This window comes from Ostrea edulis, chromosome 6 (assembly GCF_947568905.1).
Source record: "Ostrea edulis chromosome 6, xbOstEdul1.1, whole genome shotgun sequence".
NCBI lineage: Eukaryota > Metazoa > Mollusca > Bivalvia > Ostreida > Ostreidae > Ostrea > Ostrea edulis.
The window spans coordinates 17,850,897-17,869,375 of NC_079169.1; the positions used below are offsets into that span (position 1 = coordinate 17,850,897).

The 18,479-nt window shown below is 36.8% G+C and overlaps 1 protein-coding gene across 5 annotated transcripts in view; it reads right to left on the reverse strand.

Moving 5' to 3' along the window:
- Positions 1 to 622: 622 nt before the first annotated feature.
- Positions 623 to 18,479, reverse strand: part of LOC125645804 (kinetochore protein NDC80 homolog) — a 71,473-nt gene continuing 53,616 nt past the window's right edge. For all 5 annotated transcript variants that reach the window (XM_048871642.2, XM_048871644.2, XM_048871645.2 and 2 more), the window contains 4 exons: positions 16,386 to 16,478; positions 16,034 to 16,164; positions 9,437 to 9,539; positions 623 to 6,807 (listed from right to left, as the gene is read on the reverse strand). In XM_048871642.2, the coding sequence (XP_048727599.2) occupies positions 6,745 to 6,807; positions 9,437 to 9,539; positions 16,034 to 16,164; positions 16,386 to 16,478 (390 nt within the window). In that variant the 3' untranslated portion in view covers positions 623 to 6,744. The remainder of the gene's footprint in view (positions 6,808 to 9,436; positions 9,540 to 16,033; positions 16,165 to 16,385; positions 16,479 to 18,479) is intronic.

Genomic DNA, 18,479 nt, shown 5'->3' on the forward strand with positions numbered 1-18,479 from the left:
CAGGTGACCTAAAAACTACAGACCCACCTAAACATGCAGCTTCTGCAGGCCACAACAAGAGGTACTGTGAGCAATGCTCACTAAGAATACCCCCCGCTTACCCCAATCTCCCAAAAGGGTGTTGTTAATTGCTACTTCAATGTCCAGTGCACGTGACCTTTTGACCCCAAAATCTATAGGGAACATCTTCATTCCATGGGTAGTCCATATGTATGATATGGTGACTGTAGGTGGAAAGGATAACGCTTTAGAGCCCAGAAACCATATTGCTACTTTGATGTCCAGTGCGCTTGACCTTTGAACCCCAAAATCGATAGGGAACATCTTCATCCCATGGGTAGTCCATATGTATGATATGGTGACTGTAGGTGGAAAGGATAACGCTTTAGAGCCCGGAAACCATTGCGTCTACAGACGGACGGACAACCCGATTCCAGTATACCCCCCCCCCCCAAACTTATTGCGGGGGGTATAATAACAAAGGTCGATGGACCTGAAAGCCGTCCTGCTCCTGGTGCACAAGAGCTTGACACTACACTGCAGTTACATGTAGATGTTTTCCTCTGGGAAAATAAGATCTACGGAAGCTGGGGGACCTCTTGCAGAGTAAAGACACATGTAAAACTGTGGTAGGTTTGTTTTATTGAAACATATACATGTACTTTTTTTGTTATGAAATGGTATACATGTGACTCTCTCTTAATATTTACAATGTGCAGGTGAGATTATTACCAACTACCTGGTGAAAATCTCAGTAAGGGGACTCCTTTCCCACATGATCACCACAAAACTAGCAGTAAACATCAACTGGATGGGAAAATTGCCTTCTCTTCAGGAAATACTGAAAGATGTGTAAAGTGTGTGTATGAGAGAGAGAGAGAGAGAGAGAGAGAGAGAGAGAGAGAGAGAGAGAGAGAATTTCATGAACAAGCTTTAAGAAATAAACACTTTTTGATGTACATTCTTTTATCTATTTTAATCAGAAACTGCGAGGAAGAATCGCTTCTGTGCTAATGAAACAGGTGTAGAAATTTTCAACATGGCAAAAGATTGGTAATGATAGAGATGGAGGACGAAAGAGGAGGGCAGAGAAAAAGAAACTTCATATGGCCACCCAAATTCAAGCTGAACAAAATGAGAGTGAACTTGAGGATGAGACCAATCAATAAATAGATTCTTTGCAATACGCGTATTAACGCTCTCAATACTCAATAGAATATGAACAATTGCCATGTTAATTTTGTAATTGTATCGGCTACCTTCTTTTTTTATTTACCACTTTGAAGAGACACGATGTTCAAGATGTGTAACTGAACAGAGAAATTAACAAGAGGCCAATGGGCCACATCGCTCACCTGAGTCACCTTGGCCCATATCTGAAGACTTTCCATATATATTTGCATGTAAAACCTTAGTCCCTATTATGGCCCAAACCACCCTTTGCAAACTTGAATCTACACGAAGTCAGAAAGCTTTCATGTAAATGTCAACTTCTTTGGCCCAATGATTCTTGAGAAGAAGATTTTTAAAGCTCTTTAATATATTTGTATGTAAATCTTTGATCCCCCCCCCACCTGTGGGCCCATCCTACCACCCGGGGGCCATGATTTAAACAAACTTGAATCTGCACTATGTCAGAAAGTTTTCATGTAAAAATCAGCTTTTCTGGCTCAGTGGTTCTTGAGAAGAAGATTTTCCCTATATATTTGTATGCAAAACTTTGATCCCCTATTGTGGCCCCATCCAATCCCAGGGGCCCATGATTTGAACAAACTTGAATCTGCATTATGTCAGGAAGCTTTCATGTAAATCTCAGCTTTTCTGGCTTAGTGGTTCTTGAGAAGAAGATTTTTAAAGTTTTTCCCTATATATTTGTATGTAAAACCTTGATCCCCCCCCCTTGTGGCCCCATCCTACCACCGGGGGCCATGATTTGAACAAACTTGAATCTGCAATATGTCAGGAAGCTTTCAGCTCTTCTGGCCCAGTGGTTCTTGAGAAGATTTTTAAATGACCCCACCCTATTTTTGCGATTATCTCCCCTTTGAAAAGGACATGGCCCTTCATTTGAACAAACTTGAAAGCCCTACACCTAAGGATGCTTTTTGGCGAGTTTGGTTGAAATTGGCATGGTGGTTCATGAGAAGAAGATGAAAATGTGAAAAGTTTACAGACGGACAAAATGTGATCAGAAAAGCTCAGGTGAGCTAAAAATGAATGGGTTTTTTTTTTCACGAGATTTTGGATTAGATTTTTTTTTACTGTACTAGTGAAAAATTATCACTACTCCCAAGAGCTATGAAATCTAAAAAACATTTCCTGTTCTAAATATATAAGCTAAATTTTAACATTCAGCAAAAGTATAAAACGAGATGTATTCTTACCACTTCAATGCCCTAACAAGTCCATACACTGATGAAAGGCTTCACATAATATCATAGGTGTAGCAACATTAAAAAGTATGACTGATTTAGACCAATCCTTTTACTTTCGGAAGGTCGGTGGTCTCTTCCCAGGTACATTGTATTTGGGTTCTCTCTTCCACCAATAAAAACTGGGCGCCACCAAATTATTGAGCATGGTGGAAAACAGCAAATCAATCAATCAATGGACCCACCCTAGAGTCAAAACCCTGGGTTGTGAAATTCATCATTTTTTGTACATCTTTTTCTGCTATTCCTTAGTATGCATTAAGATTTTATACAGCATCAGCAATCTTACACATAAACACTATATATACCAAGTTTGGCCCTACTCTGGGGATCAAGAAATTTACAATTTTGGTAGAAGCCTTCCTGTTTTACATTTTAATGCATTTACATGTAGTTCTTCTTAATGTGTGCAGTTCTTGACAAGATTTTTGAAAATTGGTTATTTTTGGACAGTTTTTTGCCCTGCCTCCAAGGTCCCAGGAATCCTGAAATTTACAATGTGCCCCCCTTGTCCCAAAGATGCTTCATACCAAATTTATAAAGAATTGGTAAAGTAGTTTTCAAGAAGAAGTTGAAAATGTCTATTGTTCACATTTCATAACTGACCATTTTGGCCCCACCCTAATCAGGGATGTGACTGAATTTCTCAGAAATCAGAGGAAAACTGGTCAAAAAGGGAGGAAAACACCTCACCCTACCTGGAAAAATATTATTTTCTGCTACTTTAGATCAAATCCAGACTTTTAAATTTTTTCGAAAATTGAGCAAATCAGAGGATTTCCTCTGAAAAGAGGGAAAAATCACACCCCTGCTAATACCAAAACCCCATCCCCTGGGATCATCAAATTAAAAAATTTTGGTAAAGGACTACCTGCTCTTTCTAAATTTCCATCTAGTTTCAATTTATTATCAATAGCACTAAAGCAGATGTTATTTAAAGGTCAAGTGTAATAAAAGTAGATTTGAAAATAAAGTTTATAATTCATTAAAACCCGTTTTGAAGTTTATTGATGTGTTTATTTTTTTTTTTTTAAATCCAGGTAAATGCGCAAAATACCTATTCCAAAATCGTTGTTTATGGAAACGAATGAAGGGATTGTCACCCTTTCTTATGACGTCATCTGATACAATTGTAGTTGTTTACGCCTGTATATCATCGTTTTAATTTCTGTGAGAAATTGCCAGTTTTAGCAACACCGTGGATAGTGACGATGAAATACCGTAGATACACTTGAGTTTAGGGATTCAACCTTTATAATGTTTGTACCTACACCCGTTTCGAAACCATCAGATAGTAATATTTATATGATATATACATTTATATGTTCGACAAATATCTCATTAAGAAATTATTTACCGGGTCAGTCCATAGAAAATTGGGAATATTGGAAAAAAATGTTCTATCAAAAGATAACCTTTGTATTTTACACAACCGAGGCTAATCAAAATCAGACTTCATAGATACTCGCCGTATACTCTATTGTAGCGATTGTGAGCATATTTAACTAGATTGACTCTCACGTTTGTATTTTTTTTTATTATTGGATTTATTTGTACGAGATTGATCAGATTCAAATTATAATGTGTTTAGCTAGATATGTATTTAACTGAAAAATGCCTTTTTGAAAAAAGAAGAACAAAAGACAAAAGAAAAAAAACCTTATTGTGCACAACGTTATTTGTACCCTCTCCCCCCTTTTTTTTTTTTAAAAAAAACATCTACATGTAGATACAAATCATAAAATGTAAATTAGGCCTGTTAGTACATGTAATTTCTTCACAACACACGTCAAATGCGAAATTGATATATTACGCCACAAAGTTAACGAAATGTAGTATTTTGAGGTGTGAAATTTTGCCTTAATGATTCATGATATATATGTAGCACATTAGGAATGTAGCATATTAGGAAAAGGAAAAACTTGTACTTGTTTTCATAATGAACTTGAAAAAAATAAGCTTTGGAAATTGGACCGACCTCGCAATAAATAAGGTTTTATCAAAATGGGTTTTTAAAATTAAAGTCATTTCCATTTTTACTATATTTTATTTTTTCAATATATATATATATATATATATATATATATATAGTGAAGAAATGAAATGATGACGATGAGTCCCTTATAAATATGAGTACGACAATATTCGAAAGATATTTCATTTAATAAAAGAAATAAAATCAATTCGAACTAGGTAATGGGTGACATTAATTTTTATGTGCAATCGCAAACCCATTGAATACAATGTCGCATTAAAGCATTCAGTGGTGGATGTGGAGAGGGGTGGATTGCGTGCATCCCCCCTTTTTGGGTTGAACTTTTTATATAATTAAAATACATCCCTCCACTTGTTTTGTAGGATGTCCAGTTAATCATCACTTTGCACTTTGTTTGGAGTCAAACAGGATGATGCGTTAGGGTTGATGGAAACCTGATCCTCGTTAATTAAAGTGTCACTCACTGATCCTCGTGGCTTGTCACAAATCTGTGTCTCTTTTCAGTTTCAGTATCCAAATTCTTCGAAATTTAGTATCTTTTGGGAAAAGAAATATACTTTATCCCTGTCTCGATTTCACATTGCAGTTCAAAGCAGCGCATTGTACCATAAATACAGGACTTTTCTATGTAAACACTATAAAACCCTATCAATGCAGTCGAAAGTTGTCTCAGATGACGTCATAAGCTACGAGCGATAACTCACGTCACAACACATCTATCGATCGCTCAGGTAAAAGTTTGATAGCGTCGTGTAATTCACACCAAGTGATTTTTATCAAAATTGCCATGGAAATTAATCCATAAGTGTACGACAGACATTTTTCTGTATAAAACTAAAGTTTTAGGAAAATCACCATACTTGACCTTTAAGTGTTTTACACATAAACCTTATGTAGTAAGTTTGGCCCAGCCCTGGGGTCAGAACCTCTATCCCGGGGATCATGAAATTTACAATTTTGGTAGAGGCCTTCCTGCTCAACATCACTATGCATTTAGTTTTTTTTGTTACACAAGTGCAGTTCCTGAGAAGATTTTTAAAAATTGGACAATTTGGGCAGTTTTTGCCTTGCCCCCAAGGTCCATGGGGTGCTGGAGTCCTAAAATTTACAATTTAGGTCCCCCTTGTCCAAAAGATGCTCCATACCAAATTTGAAAAGAATTGGACTGGTAGTTATCAAGAAGTTAAAAATGTTCAATTGTTAACGCACGACGGATGCCGCACAACAACAGCCAATTGCAATAGGTCACCTGAGTTTACTCTTGCGACCTAAAATTTGAGAAAAATGTCACTTTTTAATTCCAGAAAATACAATAATTTTAATCTATTATAATACAGATGCTCTGAATTAGATGAAATAGATTAGACAACAAATTGTATACCTTAGATTTATATACACTGTAGTTCTCATACAACATACATAGGACTAGACAGAGCAAAAGAATGAATTCAGTCAACCACGAGACCCAGCTTGACCATTTTTTGTTAGAATAATTCAATCACAACAAAAGTGAAACCTAATGAGTATTTACTCAAATTCGATAACCACATACCAAATTTCAGATTCCCAAGTTAAAGTATTGTAGAGAAAAGTACTGAAAAGTACATTCTTGGTGCAAAGTCTCACAAAAATCACTCAACTGGGAAAAAACTTGATTTATAAACATACAGTAGTAAACAACATAACAATTTTTAGGTGCAAAAGTTTGCAAAACAAAAATTGAACATCACTCAACCATAAAACTCTTACATGTACAATTACTGTTAAAATACATGTAGGTAATCTGTACCTACTCAATAGGTAACTACATATCAAATTTCAGATCCCTAAGTAAAAGCATAGTGGAAATACGGATGTGTTTGTGGAACACAAATGCCCCCGATAATGACCAATTCCAAAGATGACCAAGGTCACAAGGACAAATATCTTGGTACTAGTAGAAAGATCTTGTCACAAGAAATGCTCATGTGTAATATGAAAGCTCTAACATTTACCATTTAGAAGTTATGACCAATGTCAAATTTTTAAAAAGTCGGTCAAATGTCATTGTCAAAAGGTTTAGTACCCACGGAAAGGTCTTGTCACAAGGAAGACTCATGTGAAATATCAAAGTTCTAGCACTTTCTGTTCAAAAATTATTAGCAAGGTTAAAGTTTTCAAAAAGTAGGTCAAAGTCACAGGGCCAAAACTGTTGGTACCCACGGAAAGGTCTTGTCACAATCTTCAATCTCGGGGGCATAAAAAGTTCGGAAAACTAAACTCCGATGGCACAGACTCCCTTAAATCTTGTAAAAATCACTCAAATGCGATGAAATATCATTTCTTTAAACAGTCTTTCTTTATCATCTCCAATTTCTGTACACCATTTTCCAGAACTCCCTAAAATGAGAAAGAAAGCTTTTTAGAATATATGCACCTTGCTGTGAAGGATACAATTCCCTCATCTCCATTGTTAGAATATATCATGATGTAATTATCATCCAGTACATATTATAGAATGGGATGTAAAACAACACACAGAAGAGGTCCATGGGCCATATCACTAACCCGAGTCATTCTGGTCCTTTAATGTCACAACCAAATAAATTGATACATATCACTAACCCGAGTCATTCTGGTCCTTTAATGTCACAACCAAATAAATTGATACATATCACTAACCCGAGTCATTCTGGTCCTTTAATGTCACAACCAAATAAATTGATACATATCACTAACCCGAGTCATTCTGGTCCTTTAATGTCACAACCAAATAAATTGATACATATCACTAACCCGAGTCATTCTGGTCCTTTAATGTCACAACCAAATAAATTGATACATATCACTAACCCAAGTCATTCTGGTCCTTTAATGTCACAACCAAATAAATTGATACATATCACTAACCCAAGTCATTCTGGTCCTTTAATGTCACAACCAAATAAATTGATACATATCATGACCAAAACTTCTTTTTTGTTTTTATGTTTTCTTTTAATGGTCAACTAGCTTTGTACAAAATACATGTACACTGTATGATAGCTTTTTGTTGAAACTATTCAGGACATCAAATCAAAACAAAACTGATGATGGACAAATGGCCATAATCTTTAGATGCCTTTCTTCAAGGTATTCAATGTATAACAATCACATTTCATTATTGATAAATAGATAGTGTGAATTTGTTATCCTGGTATTATTTTGCAGGGTTCACCAAACAATAATAATTCAGAGCTGCCAACATTTTGAAATGGAAAATAGTAAGGCGGGGGTCAGGGGGCCTAGGCGGCCCCCTGCCGTTGGAGATATTTTATGAATAAAGATATAACCTGAGCAATTTTAGACATATTTCAATTCCAAATTTAATGAATTTAGACATACTAATTGTTTTGCATTTTACAACTGCTGAAGGTCAAATACATCTTTTATTGATTTTATTTTCTAAAACTTGTGTATAAAACCTTGTTACATTAGACACATATTATATAATTTTACAGTTACTGTGTCACTTATAACGGCAAGTTTTTTTAATGTCATTTTCCCTGCTGTGAAAAATGTTGAAGTTTACCAAACAGATTGTACACTTATCATACAAACTCCCCCTTTCTGACTTTGAAATGAATAGATGTTTAGTGTACTTGCATGTTGTTCTTTGAATTACTGGCTCTATTAGGTTTTCTTCTTTGGGGGAGTATTGTTGTTATTTCCATCAGCACATGCCTTATGCTTAGTAGCAGCTGCCATATTGTTTATTTCAAAGCATTAAAATGATCAAGATTATATATATATATATATATATATATATATATATATATATATAGACTATGCAAACAAACGTAGTAACGACTATGGCTTGTTTCTTATAAAAGTAAAACCAATGACAGACAGCTCTAAAACTTTTGAAATGTCAAATAAGCGAAAATCGGAAGATATATAGTGAAATCGTAAGGAGCATTTCAGGCCCTATAATCATAAGCCTTACGCCAAAATCGTGAGGGTTGGCAGCTCTGATAATTCACCAGAGGAATTTACGAAATTGTGATTACTGCGTGGTTTATTTCACCTTGTGATTACTGCGTGGTTTATTTCAGCATTTTAAAAGAAATCATATTTTTATACTTAATCTCTAAGCCAAAAATTACTTAACTTTCTCTTTATAAAAATATGAAATAGACTTAATCATTTACTGCAGATATTCTTAGAAAATTATAATTTTCTTATTTTTAACAAGGGTGATAACTCCTCCAAAAACATTCAAGTGCCAGTGGATCAGCTTCTAATCATTCACCAGTCATGAAAATATGATGAATTTCACTTTCATCACTATTGAACAACAAATCATTCAAAATTGCTAAATCTCCTGTCATTACATATTGAATACCTTAATAAACAACTACACTGTACCTATCTGCAGAATATGAAACCTATATATGTATAAGCTTTTCATGATCTTGTGTTACAATGAAGGTGCACAAAATTTGGACCAGTCTGTCAGTCAGTTTGCTGTGCACACTCTATAAATATTTTTCATCAGGCCAAAATAAAATTATACTTTGTTTGAAATTGCCGCCTGCCTATAATGGATTATTCCCCTGGAAAAATTTTATCGACAAAATTATTTATAAATTTTTTATATCAGTAAAAAGTTTATAATTTTGTTCAGTGGTGTTTTTCTGTGAATAGTCACTTGATAGTAATTTACATGGTGATGTTTTTCTGTGAATAGTCACTGGATAGTAATTTACACGGTGATGTTTTTCTGTAAATACAGTCACTGGATATTAATTTACACAGTGATGTTTTTCTGTGAATACATTAATTTACACGGTGATGTTTTTCTGTGAATACATTAATTTACATGGTGATGTTTTTCTGTGAATACATTAATTTACACGGTGATGTTTTTCTGTGAATACATTAATTTACACAGTGATGTTTTTCTGTGAATACATTAATTTACACGGTGATGTTTTTCTGCCTTTAATGCTATGCATGTACACTAATCAAAACTGTAAGAGTCCGTTACCTCAACCCGTTCTTTGTGGGTTATCATCTTGGAAGATGCTTTCTTCAGGAAAGTCTCGTACAGTTCTCCGTCATGCTCCATTGACCTTATCTTGCTCTCCACACTAAAATTACACAATTGCCATCATAATCCTCACACTTAAATCAATAGTTAGTTTACAACAGCACACAAAGTTTTCTTTGTCATCAAAAGCTATGTTTATTGTGTTCTAAAATTCTTTCAGATTTGATGGTTTTTTCTTAAGCTTTTTTTCCAGCGATCTGTGTATATATAAAGTAGCAAAACATTTTTGAAAGGGACTGGTTCACGATTTTTGAACAAAATATTTTTTATGTTAAACATTAAAAGTATAACTCATTTAATATTGACAACCGAAATGTTGACCTTCTGAATGCAAGAATAAAAGCTATATTCTAGACTTAAATCTGTGTGATGTAAACAAAGAGTTAAGACTCGAGTCTTTTTATGTATACAAACTGGTGAAATATTGAATTTGTAATATATAGCATCTTAATTCTGCCATGTCACAAAATTTAACTTTTAGATGACACATTTTACACAAAGAATGCTTGAAATGTGAAAGATATAATAAACTTTGATCGATACCCATTTCTTTTGAAAATTTCGCAAACAATAACATACCGCAATCTTTGTTTACAAACAAATAATGAACTCCCTAAAATGAGTTTCTGTGATAATGTATAACCTTAATTTTTATGTGAAACCTTTTAAACATGTTAGATAGTAGATTTGGATCATTAAAAGTGAAAAATAAAATTTTGGGGAAAATCGTGAATCAGTCCCTTTAAAAATGAAAAACATTTACTCTTTGGTCTTATCCTGCAGAGACTGTTATATCCCAGTCCTGTAACAGTAAGCTAGTAATGTTATAGTCCACGACCTAGTCTAGGAGTAGTTAGTAATGTTATAGTCCATGACCTAGTCTAGGAGTAGTTAGTAATGTTATAGTCCATGACCTAGTCTAGGAGTAGTTAGTAATGTTATAGTCCACGACCTAGTCTAGGAGTAACTAGAATCCTGTAACAGTAAGCTAGTAATGTTATAGTCCATGACCTAGTCTAGGAGTAGTTAGTAATGTTATAGTACATGACCTAGTCTAGGAGTAACTAGTAATGTTATAGTCCATGACCTAGTCTAGGAGTAAGCTAGTAATGTTATAGTCCATGACCTAGTCTAGGAGTAGTTAGTAATGTTATAGTCCATGACCTAGTCTAGGAGTAGTAAGTAATGTTATAGTCCACGACCTAGTCTAGGAGTAACTAGAATCCTGTAACAGTAAGCTAGTAATGTTATAGTCCACGACCTAGTCTAGGAGTAGTTAGTAATGTTATAGTCCATGACCTAGTCTAGGAGTAGTTAGTAATGTTATAGTCCATGACCTAGTCTAGGAGTAGTTAGTAATGTTATAGTCCATGACCTAGTCTAGGAGTAACTAGTAATGTTATAGTCCATGACCTAGTCTAGGAGTAAGCTAGTAATGTTATAGTCCACGACCTAGTCTAGGAGTAGTTAGTAATGTTATAGTCTATGACCTAGTCTAGGAGTAGTTAGTAATGTTATAGTCCATGACCTAGTCTAGGAGTAGTAAGTAATGTTATAGTCCACGACCTAGTCTAGGAGTAACTAGAATCCTGTAACAGTAAGCTAGTAATGTTATAGTCCACGACCTAGTCTAGGAGTAGTTAGTAATGTTATAGTCCATGACCTAGTCTAGGAGTAGTTAGTAATGTTATAGTCCATGACCTAGTCTAGGAGTAGTTAGTAATGTTATAGTCCATGACCTAGTCTAGGAGTAACTAGTAATGTTATAGTCCATGACCTAGTCTAGGAGTAAGCTAGTAATGTTATAGTCCACGACCTAGTCTAGGAGTAACTAGTAATGTTATAGTCCATGACCTAGTCTAGGAGTAGTTAGTAATGTTTTAGTCCACGACCTAGTCTAGGAGTAGTTAGTAATGTTATAGTCCATGACCTAGTCTAGGAGTAACTAGTAATGTTATAGTCCATGACCTAGTCTAGGAGTAGTTAGTAATGTTATAGTCCACAACCTAGTCTAGGAGTAGTTAGTAATGTTATAGTCCACGACCTAGTCTAGGAGTAGTTAGTAATGTTATAGTCCATGACCTAGTCTAGGAGTAGTTAGTAATGTTATAGTCCACGACCTAGTCTAGGAGTAACTAATGTTATAGTCCATGACCTAGTCTAGGAGTAGTTCGTAATGTTATAGTCCACGACCTAGTCTAGGAGTAAGCTAGTAATGTTATAGTCCACAACCTAGTCTAGGAGTAGTTAGTAATGTTATAGTCCACGACCTAGTCTAGGAGTAACTAGTAATGTTGTAGTCCATGACCTAGTCTAGGAGTAAGCTAGTAATGTTGTAGTCCATGACCTAGTCTAGGAGTAGTTAGTAATGTTATAGTCCACGACCTAGTCTAGGAGTAGTTAGTAATGTTATAGTCCATGACCTAGTCTAGGAGTAGTTAGTAATGTTATAGTCCATGACCTAGTCTAGGAGTAAGCTAGTAATGTTATAGTCCATGACCTAGTCTAGGAGTAGTTCGTAATGTTATAGTCCACGACCAAGTCTTAGTCCACGACCAAGTCTAGGAGTAGTTAGTAATGTTATAGTCCACGACCTAGTCTAGGAGTAAGCTAGTAATGTTATAGTCTATGACCTAGTCTAGGAGTAGTTCGTAATGTTATAGTCCATGACCTAGTCTAGGAGTAACTAGTAATGTTATAGTCCACGACCTAGTCTAAGAGTAGTTAGTAATGTTATAGTCCACGACCATGTCTAGGAGTAAGCTAGTAATGTTATAGTCTATGACCTAATCTAGGAGTAGTTAGTAATGTTATAGTCCACGACCTAGTCTAGGATTAGTTAGTAATGTTATAGTCCACGACCTAGTCTAGGAGTAACTAGTAATGTTATAGTCCATGACCAAGTCTAGGAGTAACTAGAATCCTGTAACAGTAAGTTAGTAATGTTATAGTCCATGACCTAGTCTAGGAGTAGTTAGTAATGTTATAGTCCATGACCTAGTCTAGGAGTAGTTAGTAATCTTATAGTCCACGACCTAGTCTAGGAGTAAGCTAGTAATGTTATAGTCCACGACCTAGTCTAGGAGTAGTTAGTAATGTTATAGTCCATGACCTAGTCTAGGAGTAGTTAGTAATGTTACAGTCCACGACCTAGTCTAGGAGTAACTAATGTTATAGTCCATGACCTAGTCTAGGAGTAGTTAGTAATCTTATAGTCCACGACCTAGTCTAGGAGTAGTTAGTAATGTTATAGTCCATGACCTAGTCTAGGAGTAGTTAGTAATGTTATAGTCCACGACCTAGTCTAGGAGTAACTAATGTTATAGTCCATGACCTAGTCTAGGAGTAGTTCGTAATGTTATAGTCCACGACCTAGTCTAGGAGTAAGCTAGTAATGTTATAGTCCATGACCTAGTCTAGGAGTAGTTAGTAATGTTATAGTCCATGACCTAGTCTAGGAGTAGTTAGTAATCTTATAGTCCACGACCTAGTCTAGGAGTAAGCTAGTAATGTTATAGTCCACGACCTAGTCTAGGAGTAGTTAGTAATGTTATAGTCCATGACCTAGTCTAGGAGTAGTTAGTAATGTTACAGTCCACGACCTAGTCTAGGAGTAACTAATGTTATAGTCCATGACCTAGTCTAGGAGTAGTTAGTAATCTTATAGTCCACGACCTAGTCTAGGAGTTGTTAGTAATGTTATAGTCCATGACCTAGTCTAGGAGTAGTTAGTAATGTTATAGTCCACGACCTAGTCTAGGAGTAACTAATGTTATAGTCCATGACCTAGTCTAGGAGTAGTTCGTAATGTTATAGTCCACGACCTAGTCTAGGAGTAAGCTAGTAATGTTATAGTCCATGACCTAGTCTAGGAGTAGTTAGTAATGTTATAGTCCATGACCTAGTCTAGGAGTAGTTAGTAATCTTATAGTCCACGACCTAGTCTAGGAGTAAGCTAGTAATGTTATAGTCCACGACCTAGTCTAGGAGTAGTTAGTAATGTTATAGTCAACGACCTAGTCTAGGAGTAGTTAGTAATGTTATAGTCCATGACCTAGTCTAGGAGTAGTTAGTAATGTTATAGTCCACGACCTAGTCTAGGAGTAACTAATGTTATAGTCCATGACCTAGTCTAGGAGTAGTTAGTAATGTTATAGTCCACGACCTAGTCTAGGAGTAGTTAGTAATGTTATAGTCCATGACCTAGTCTAGGAGTAGTTAGTAATGTTATAGTCCACGACCTAGTCTAGGAGTAACTAATGTTATAGTCCATGACCTAGTCTAGGAGTAGTTAGTAATCTTATAGTCCACGACCTAGTCTAGGAGTAAGCTAGTAATGTTATAGTCCACGACCTAGTCTAGGAGTAGTTAGTAATGTTATAGTCCATGACCTAGTCTAGGAGTAGTTAGTAATGTTACAGTCCACGACCTAGTCTAGGAGTAACTAATGTTATAGTCCATGACCTAGTCTAGGAGTAGTTAGTAATCTTATAGTCCACGACCTAGTCTAGGAGTAGTTAGTAATGTTATAGTCCATGACCTAGTCTAGGAGTAGTTAGTAATGTTATAGTCCACGACCTAGTCTAGGAGTAACTAATGTTATAGTCCATGACCTAGTCTAGGAGTAGTTCGTAATGTTATAGTCCACGACCTAGTCTAGGAGTAAGCTAGTAATGTTATAGTCCATGACCTAGTCTAGGAGTAGTTAGTAATGTTATAGTCCATGACCTAGTCTAGGAGTAGTTAGTAATCTTATAGTCCACGACCTAGTCTAGGAGTAAGCTAGTAATGTTATAGTCCACGACCTAGTCTAGGAGTAGTTAGTAATGTTATAGTCCATGACCTAGTCTAGGAGTAGTTAGTAATGTTACAGTCCACGACCTAGTCTAGGAGTAACTAATGTTATAGTCCATGACCTAGTCTAGGAGTAGTTAGTAATCTTATAGTCCACGACCTAGTCTAGGAGTAGTTAGTAATGTTATAGTCCATGACCTAGTCTAGGAGTAGTTAGTAATGTTATAGTCCACGACCTAGTCTAGGAGTAACTAATGTTATAGTCCATGACCTAGTCTAGGAGTAGTTCGTAATGTTATAGTCCACGACCTAGTCTAGGAGTAAGCTAGTAATGTTATAGTCCATGACCTAGTCTAGGAGTAGTTAGTAATGTTATAGTCCATGACCTAGTCTAGGAGTAGTTAGTAATCTTATAGTCCACGACCTAGTCTAGGAGTAAGCTAGTAATGTTATAGTCCACGACCTAGTCTAGGAGTAGTTAGTAATGTTATAGTCAACGACCTAGTCTAGGAGTAGTTAGTAATGTTATAGTCCATGACCTAGTCTAGGAGTAGTTAGTAATGTTATAGTCCACGACCTAGTCTAGGAGTAACTAATGTTATAGTCCATGACCTAGTCTAGGAGTAGTTAGTAATGTTATAGTCCACGACCTAGTCTAGGAGTAGTTAGTAATGTTATAGTCCATGACCTAGTCTAGGAGTAGTTAGTAATGTTATAGTCCACGACCTAGTCTAGGAGTAACTAATGTTATAGTCCATGACCTAGTCTAGGAGTAGTTCGTAATGTTATAGTCCACGACCTAGTCTAGGAGTAAGCTAGTAATGTTATAGTCCATGACCTAGTCTAGGAGTAGTTAGTAATGTTATAGTCCATGACCTAGTCTAGGAGTAGTTAGTAATGTTATAGTCCACGACCTAGTCTAGGAGTAGTTAGTAATGTTATAGTCCATGACCTAGTCTAGGAGTAGTTAGTAATATTATAGTCCACGACCTAGTCTAGGAGTAACTAATGTTATAGTCCATGACCTAGTCTAGGAGTAGTTCGTAATGTTATAGTCCACGACCTAGTCTAGGAGTAAGCTAGTAATGTTATAGTCCATGACCTAGTCTAGGAGTAGTTAGTAATGTTATAGTCCACGACCTAGTCTAGGAGTAAGCTAGTAATGTTATAGTCCACGACCTAGTCTAGGAGTAGTTAGTAATGTTATAGTCCACGACCTAGTCTAGGAGTAGTTAGTAATGTTATAGTCCACGACCTAGTCTAGGAGTAAGCTAGTAATGTTATAGTCTATGACCTAGTCTAGGAGTAGTTCGTAATGTTATAGTCCACGACCTAGTCTAGGAGTAAGCTAGTAATGTTATAGTCCATGACCTAGTCTAGGAGTAAGCTAGTAATGTTATAGTCCATGACCTAGTCTAGGAGTAGTTAGTAATGTTATAGTCCACGACCTAGTCTAGGAGTAGTTAGTAATGTTATAGTCCATGACCTAGTCTAGGAGTAGTTAGTAATGTTATAGTCCATGACCTAGTCTAGGAGTAAGCTAGTAATGTTATAGTCCATGACCTAGTCTAGGAGTAGTTAGTAATGTTATAGTCCACGACCAAGTCTAGGAGTAGTTAGTAATGTTATAGTCCACGACCTAGTCTAGGAGTAACTAGTAATGTTATAGTCCACGACCTAGTCTAGGAGTAGGAATCATAATATAACCATGACAACAAACAGCAACAGACTTATGCAAACCTTTTCTGGGTATCTCTCAGTTCTTTCTGACCCTCAGCTATGGTCTTGTTTGATGATAATTTCATTACCGACAATTCTTTCTCTAAGCTCTCCTTTTCTTCTTGCAGTTTTTGAAATTCCTTTTGGTGTACCTACAGGTATATACATGTGTATTACACATATAACGTAAAAAAACACTTAAAAAAAAAATTATACCCCATTATACACCCAAGAGCCCTAAAAAAAGTTCACCCCATTATACACCCGAGAGCCCATACATAAAAAATTATACCCCATTATACACCTAAGAGCCCTAACATAAAATTATACCCCATTATACACCCAAGGGCCCTAACATTCAGCCCATGTTTACCTGCTTTTTGTATTCCAGGTCCTCTTCTAATCTTTTTAACTGACTTTCCTCCAATTTCAATTCATTTTCTGAATCCATACAATCTGCCACACACTGAAATATTAAAGTTTTCTGTCAATACTTGCTAGAAAATTTTCCTCCTCCCATTCATGTGTATGTTATGTGTAAATGCACGTCTAGCATGAAATTTATGCCAGATTGTTATTATTGATGTATAAAAATTGTGCAGTTCCATTTTATAATATCTTGTCAAAACTTTTCATGTTCATTAGGGCTGGCAGTAGCCTTTAAAAGTTGCACAAAAGACGATCAGTCTAAATCAGCCTAGCCTAACCCTAAGCCACACATAATGTTCACTTTATGTTACATCTCGTCAGAACCCACAGGTTTTCTCTCCGTCAAACTGCATTCAACCCGCGGGATTATTCATCACATAACGTTCGTACTTGTGAATTATTCATGAGAAAAATGAGAATACTTATTGGTTCTGATAAAGTCCTCTGGGAATGACTAGCCAATCAGATACCTCGTTATATACACCATTTGCATCGTTGTTAAAGATGGTTGCTGTAGAGAACATGTTCAACCTGACAGAGTAAAAAGAATTCCAGAGGGCTGCTTCAGATCATTTATAGAATGCAGTTTAATGGAGAGAAAATCTGTGGTTTCTGACAATGTACGTAACAGTGAATATCATTCAGAGCGACATACAGAGATTGGTAAATCAAGCAATAACCTAACCCGCTTCTTCTTTATCAATATTGCCTATATATTCTCATGTAAAATGTTGAATCCTTATTTAATCCCAATCCTTGTCAAATAAGAATTAGCACAACATTGTGGAGTGCTTGCTGGTCATGAGAAGATAATTCTTGAAAATTACCTCGTACATTGTCATATAAAATTTTGAACCCCCTTATGACCCCACCCTATCCCAAGGACCATGATTTGAATAAACTGGAATATGCACATCCCAAGGATGTTTGCGCATCAATATGACCAATCAAGGCTTTGATGGTCTTGCAAAGAATACCTTTTAAGATTTTTCCCCATTTATCACCACGTCAGACTGAGACTCCCTAATGAGGCCCCCTCCTACCTCCATGTCAGACTGAGATTCCCTAATGAGGCCCCCTCCTACCTCCATGTCAGACACTCCCTAATGAGGCCCCCTCCTACCTCCATGTCAGACTGAGATTCCCTAATGAGGCCCCCTCCTACCTCCATGTCAGACTGAGATTCCCTAATGAGGCCCCCTAATACCTCCATGTCAGACACTCCCTAATGAGGCCCCCTCCTACCTCCATGTCAGACTGAGATTTCCTAATGAGGCCCCCTAATACCTCCATGCCAGACTGAGACTCCCTAATGAGGCCCCCTCCTACCACCATGTCAGACTAAGATTAACTAATGAGGCCCCCTCCTACCTCCATGTCAGACAGACTCCCTAATGAGGCCTCCTCCTACCTCCATGTCAGACAGAGATTCCTTAATGAGGCCCCCTCCTACCACCATGTCAGACTGAGATTAACTAATGAGGCCCCCTCCTACCTCCATGTCAGACAGACTCCCTAATGAGGCCTCCTCCTACCTCCATGTCAGACAGAGATTCCCTAATGAGGCCCCCTAATACCTCCATGTCAGACTCCCTAATGATTCCCTCTCCTACCACCATGTCAGACCGAGATTCCCTGTTGAGGCCCTCTCCTACCTCCATGTCAGACTGAGATTCCCTAATGAGGCCCCCTCCTACCTCCATGCCAGACTGAGACTCCCTAATGAGGCCCCCTCCTACCTCCATGCCAGACTGAGACTCCCTAATGAGGTCCCCTCCTACCTCCATGAACATGAATCTGCACTACCTGTGGATGCTTGCATAGTAATATGAATAATCATGGCACTGTTGCTCCAGAAAACAAGAGGCCCACAGGCATTAATGGTCACCTGAGTACTAGTTACAAGTATCACTACTCCCACAGACCTTATTGGTCACCTGAGTACTAGTCAAAAGTATCTCTACTCCCCAGTGATTGTTGTACATTTTTTACAAGGGTCCTGTGGCTTTCGAATTGGGAAAAATTGTCGACATTTCAG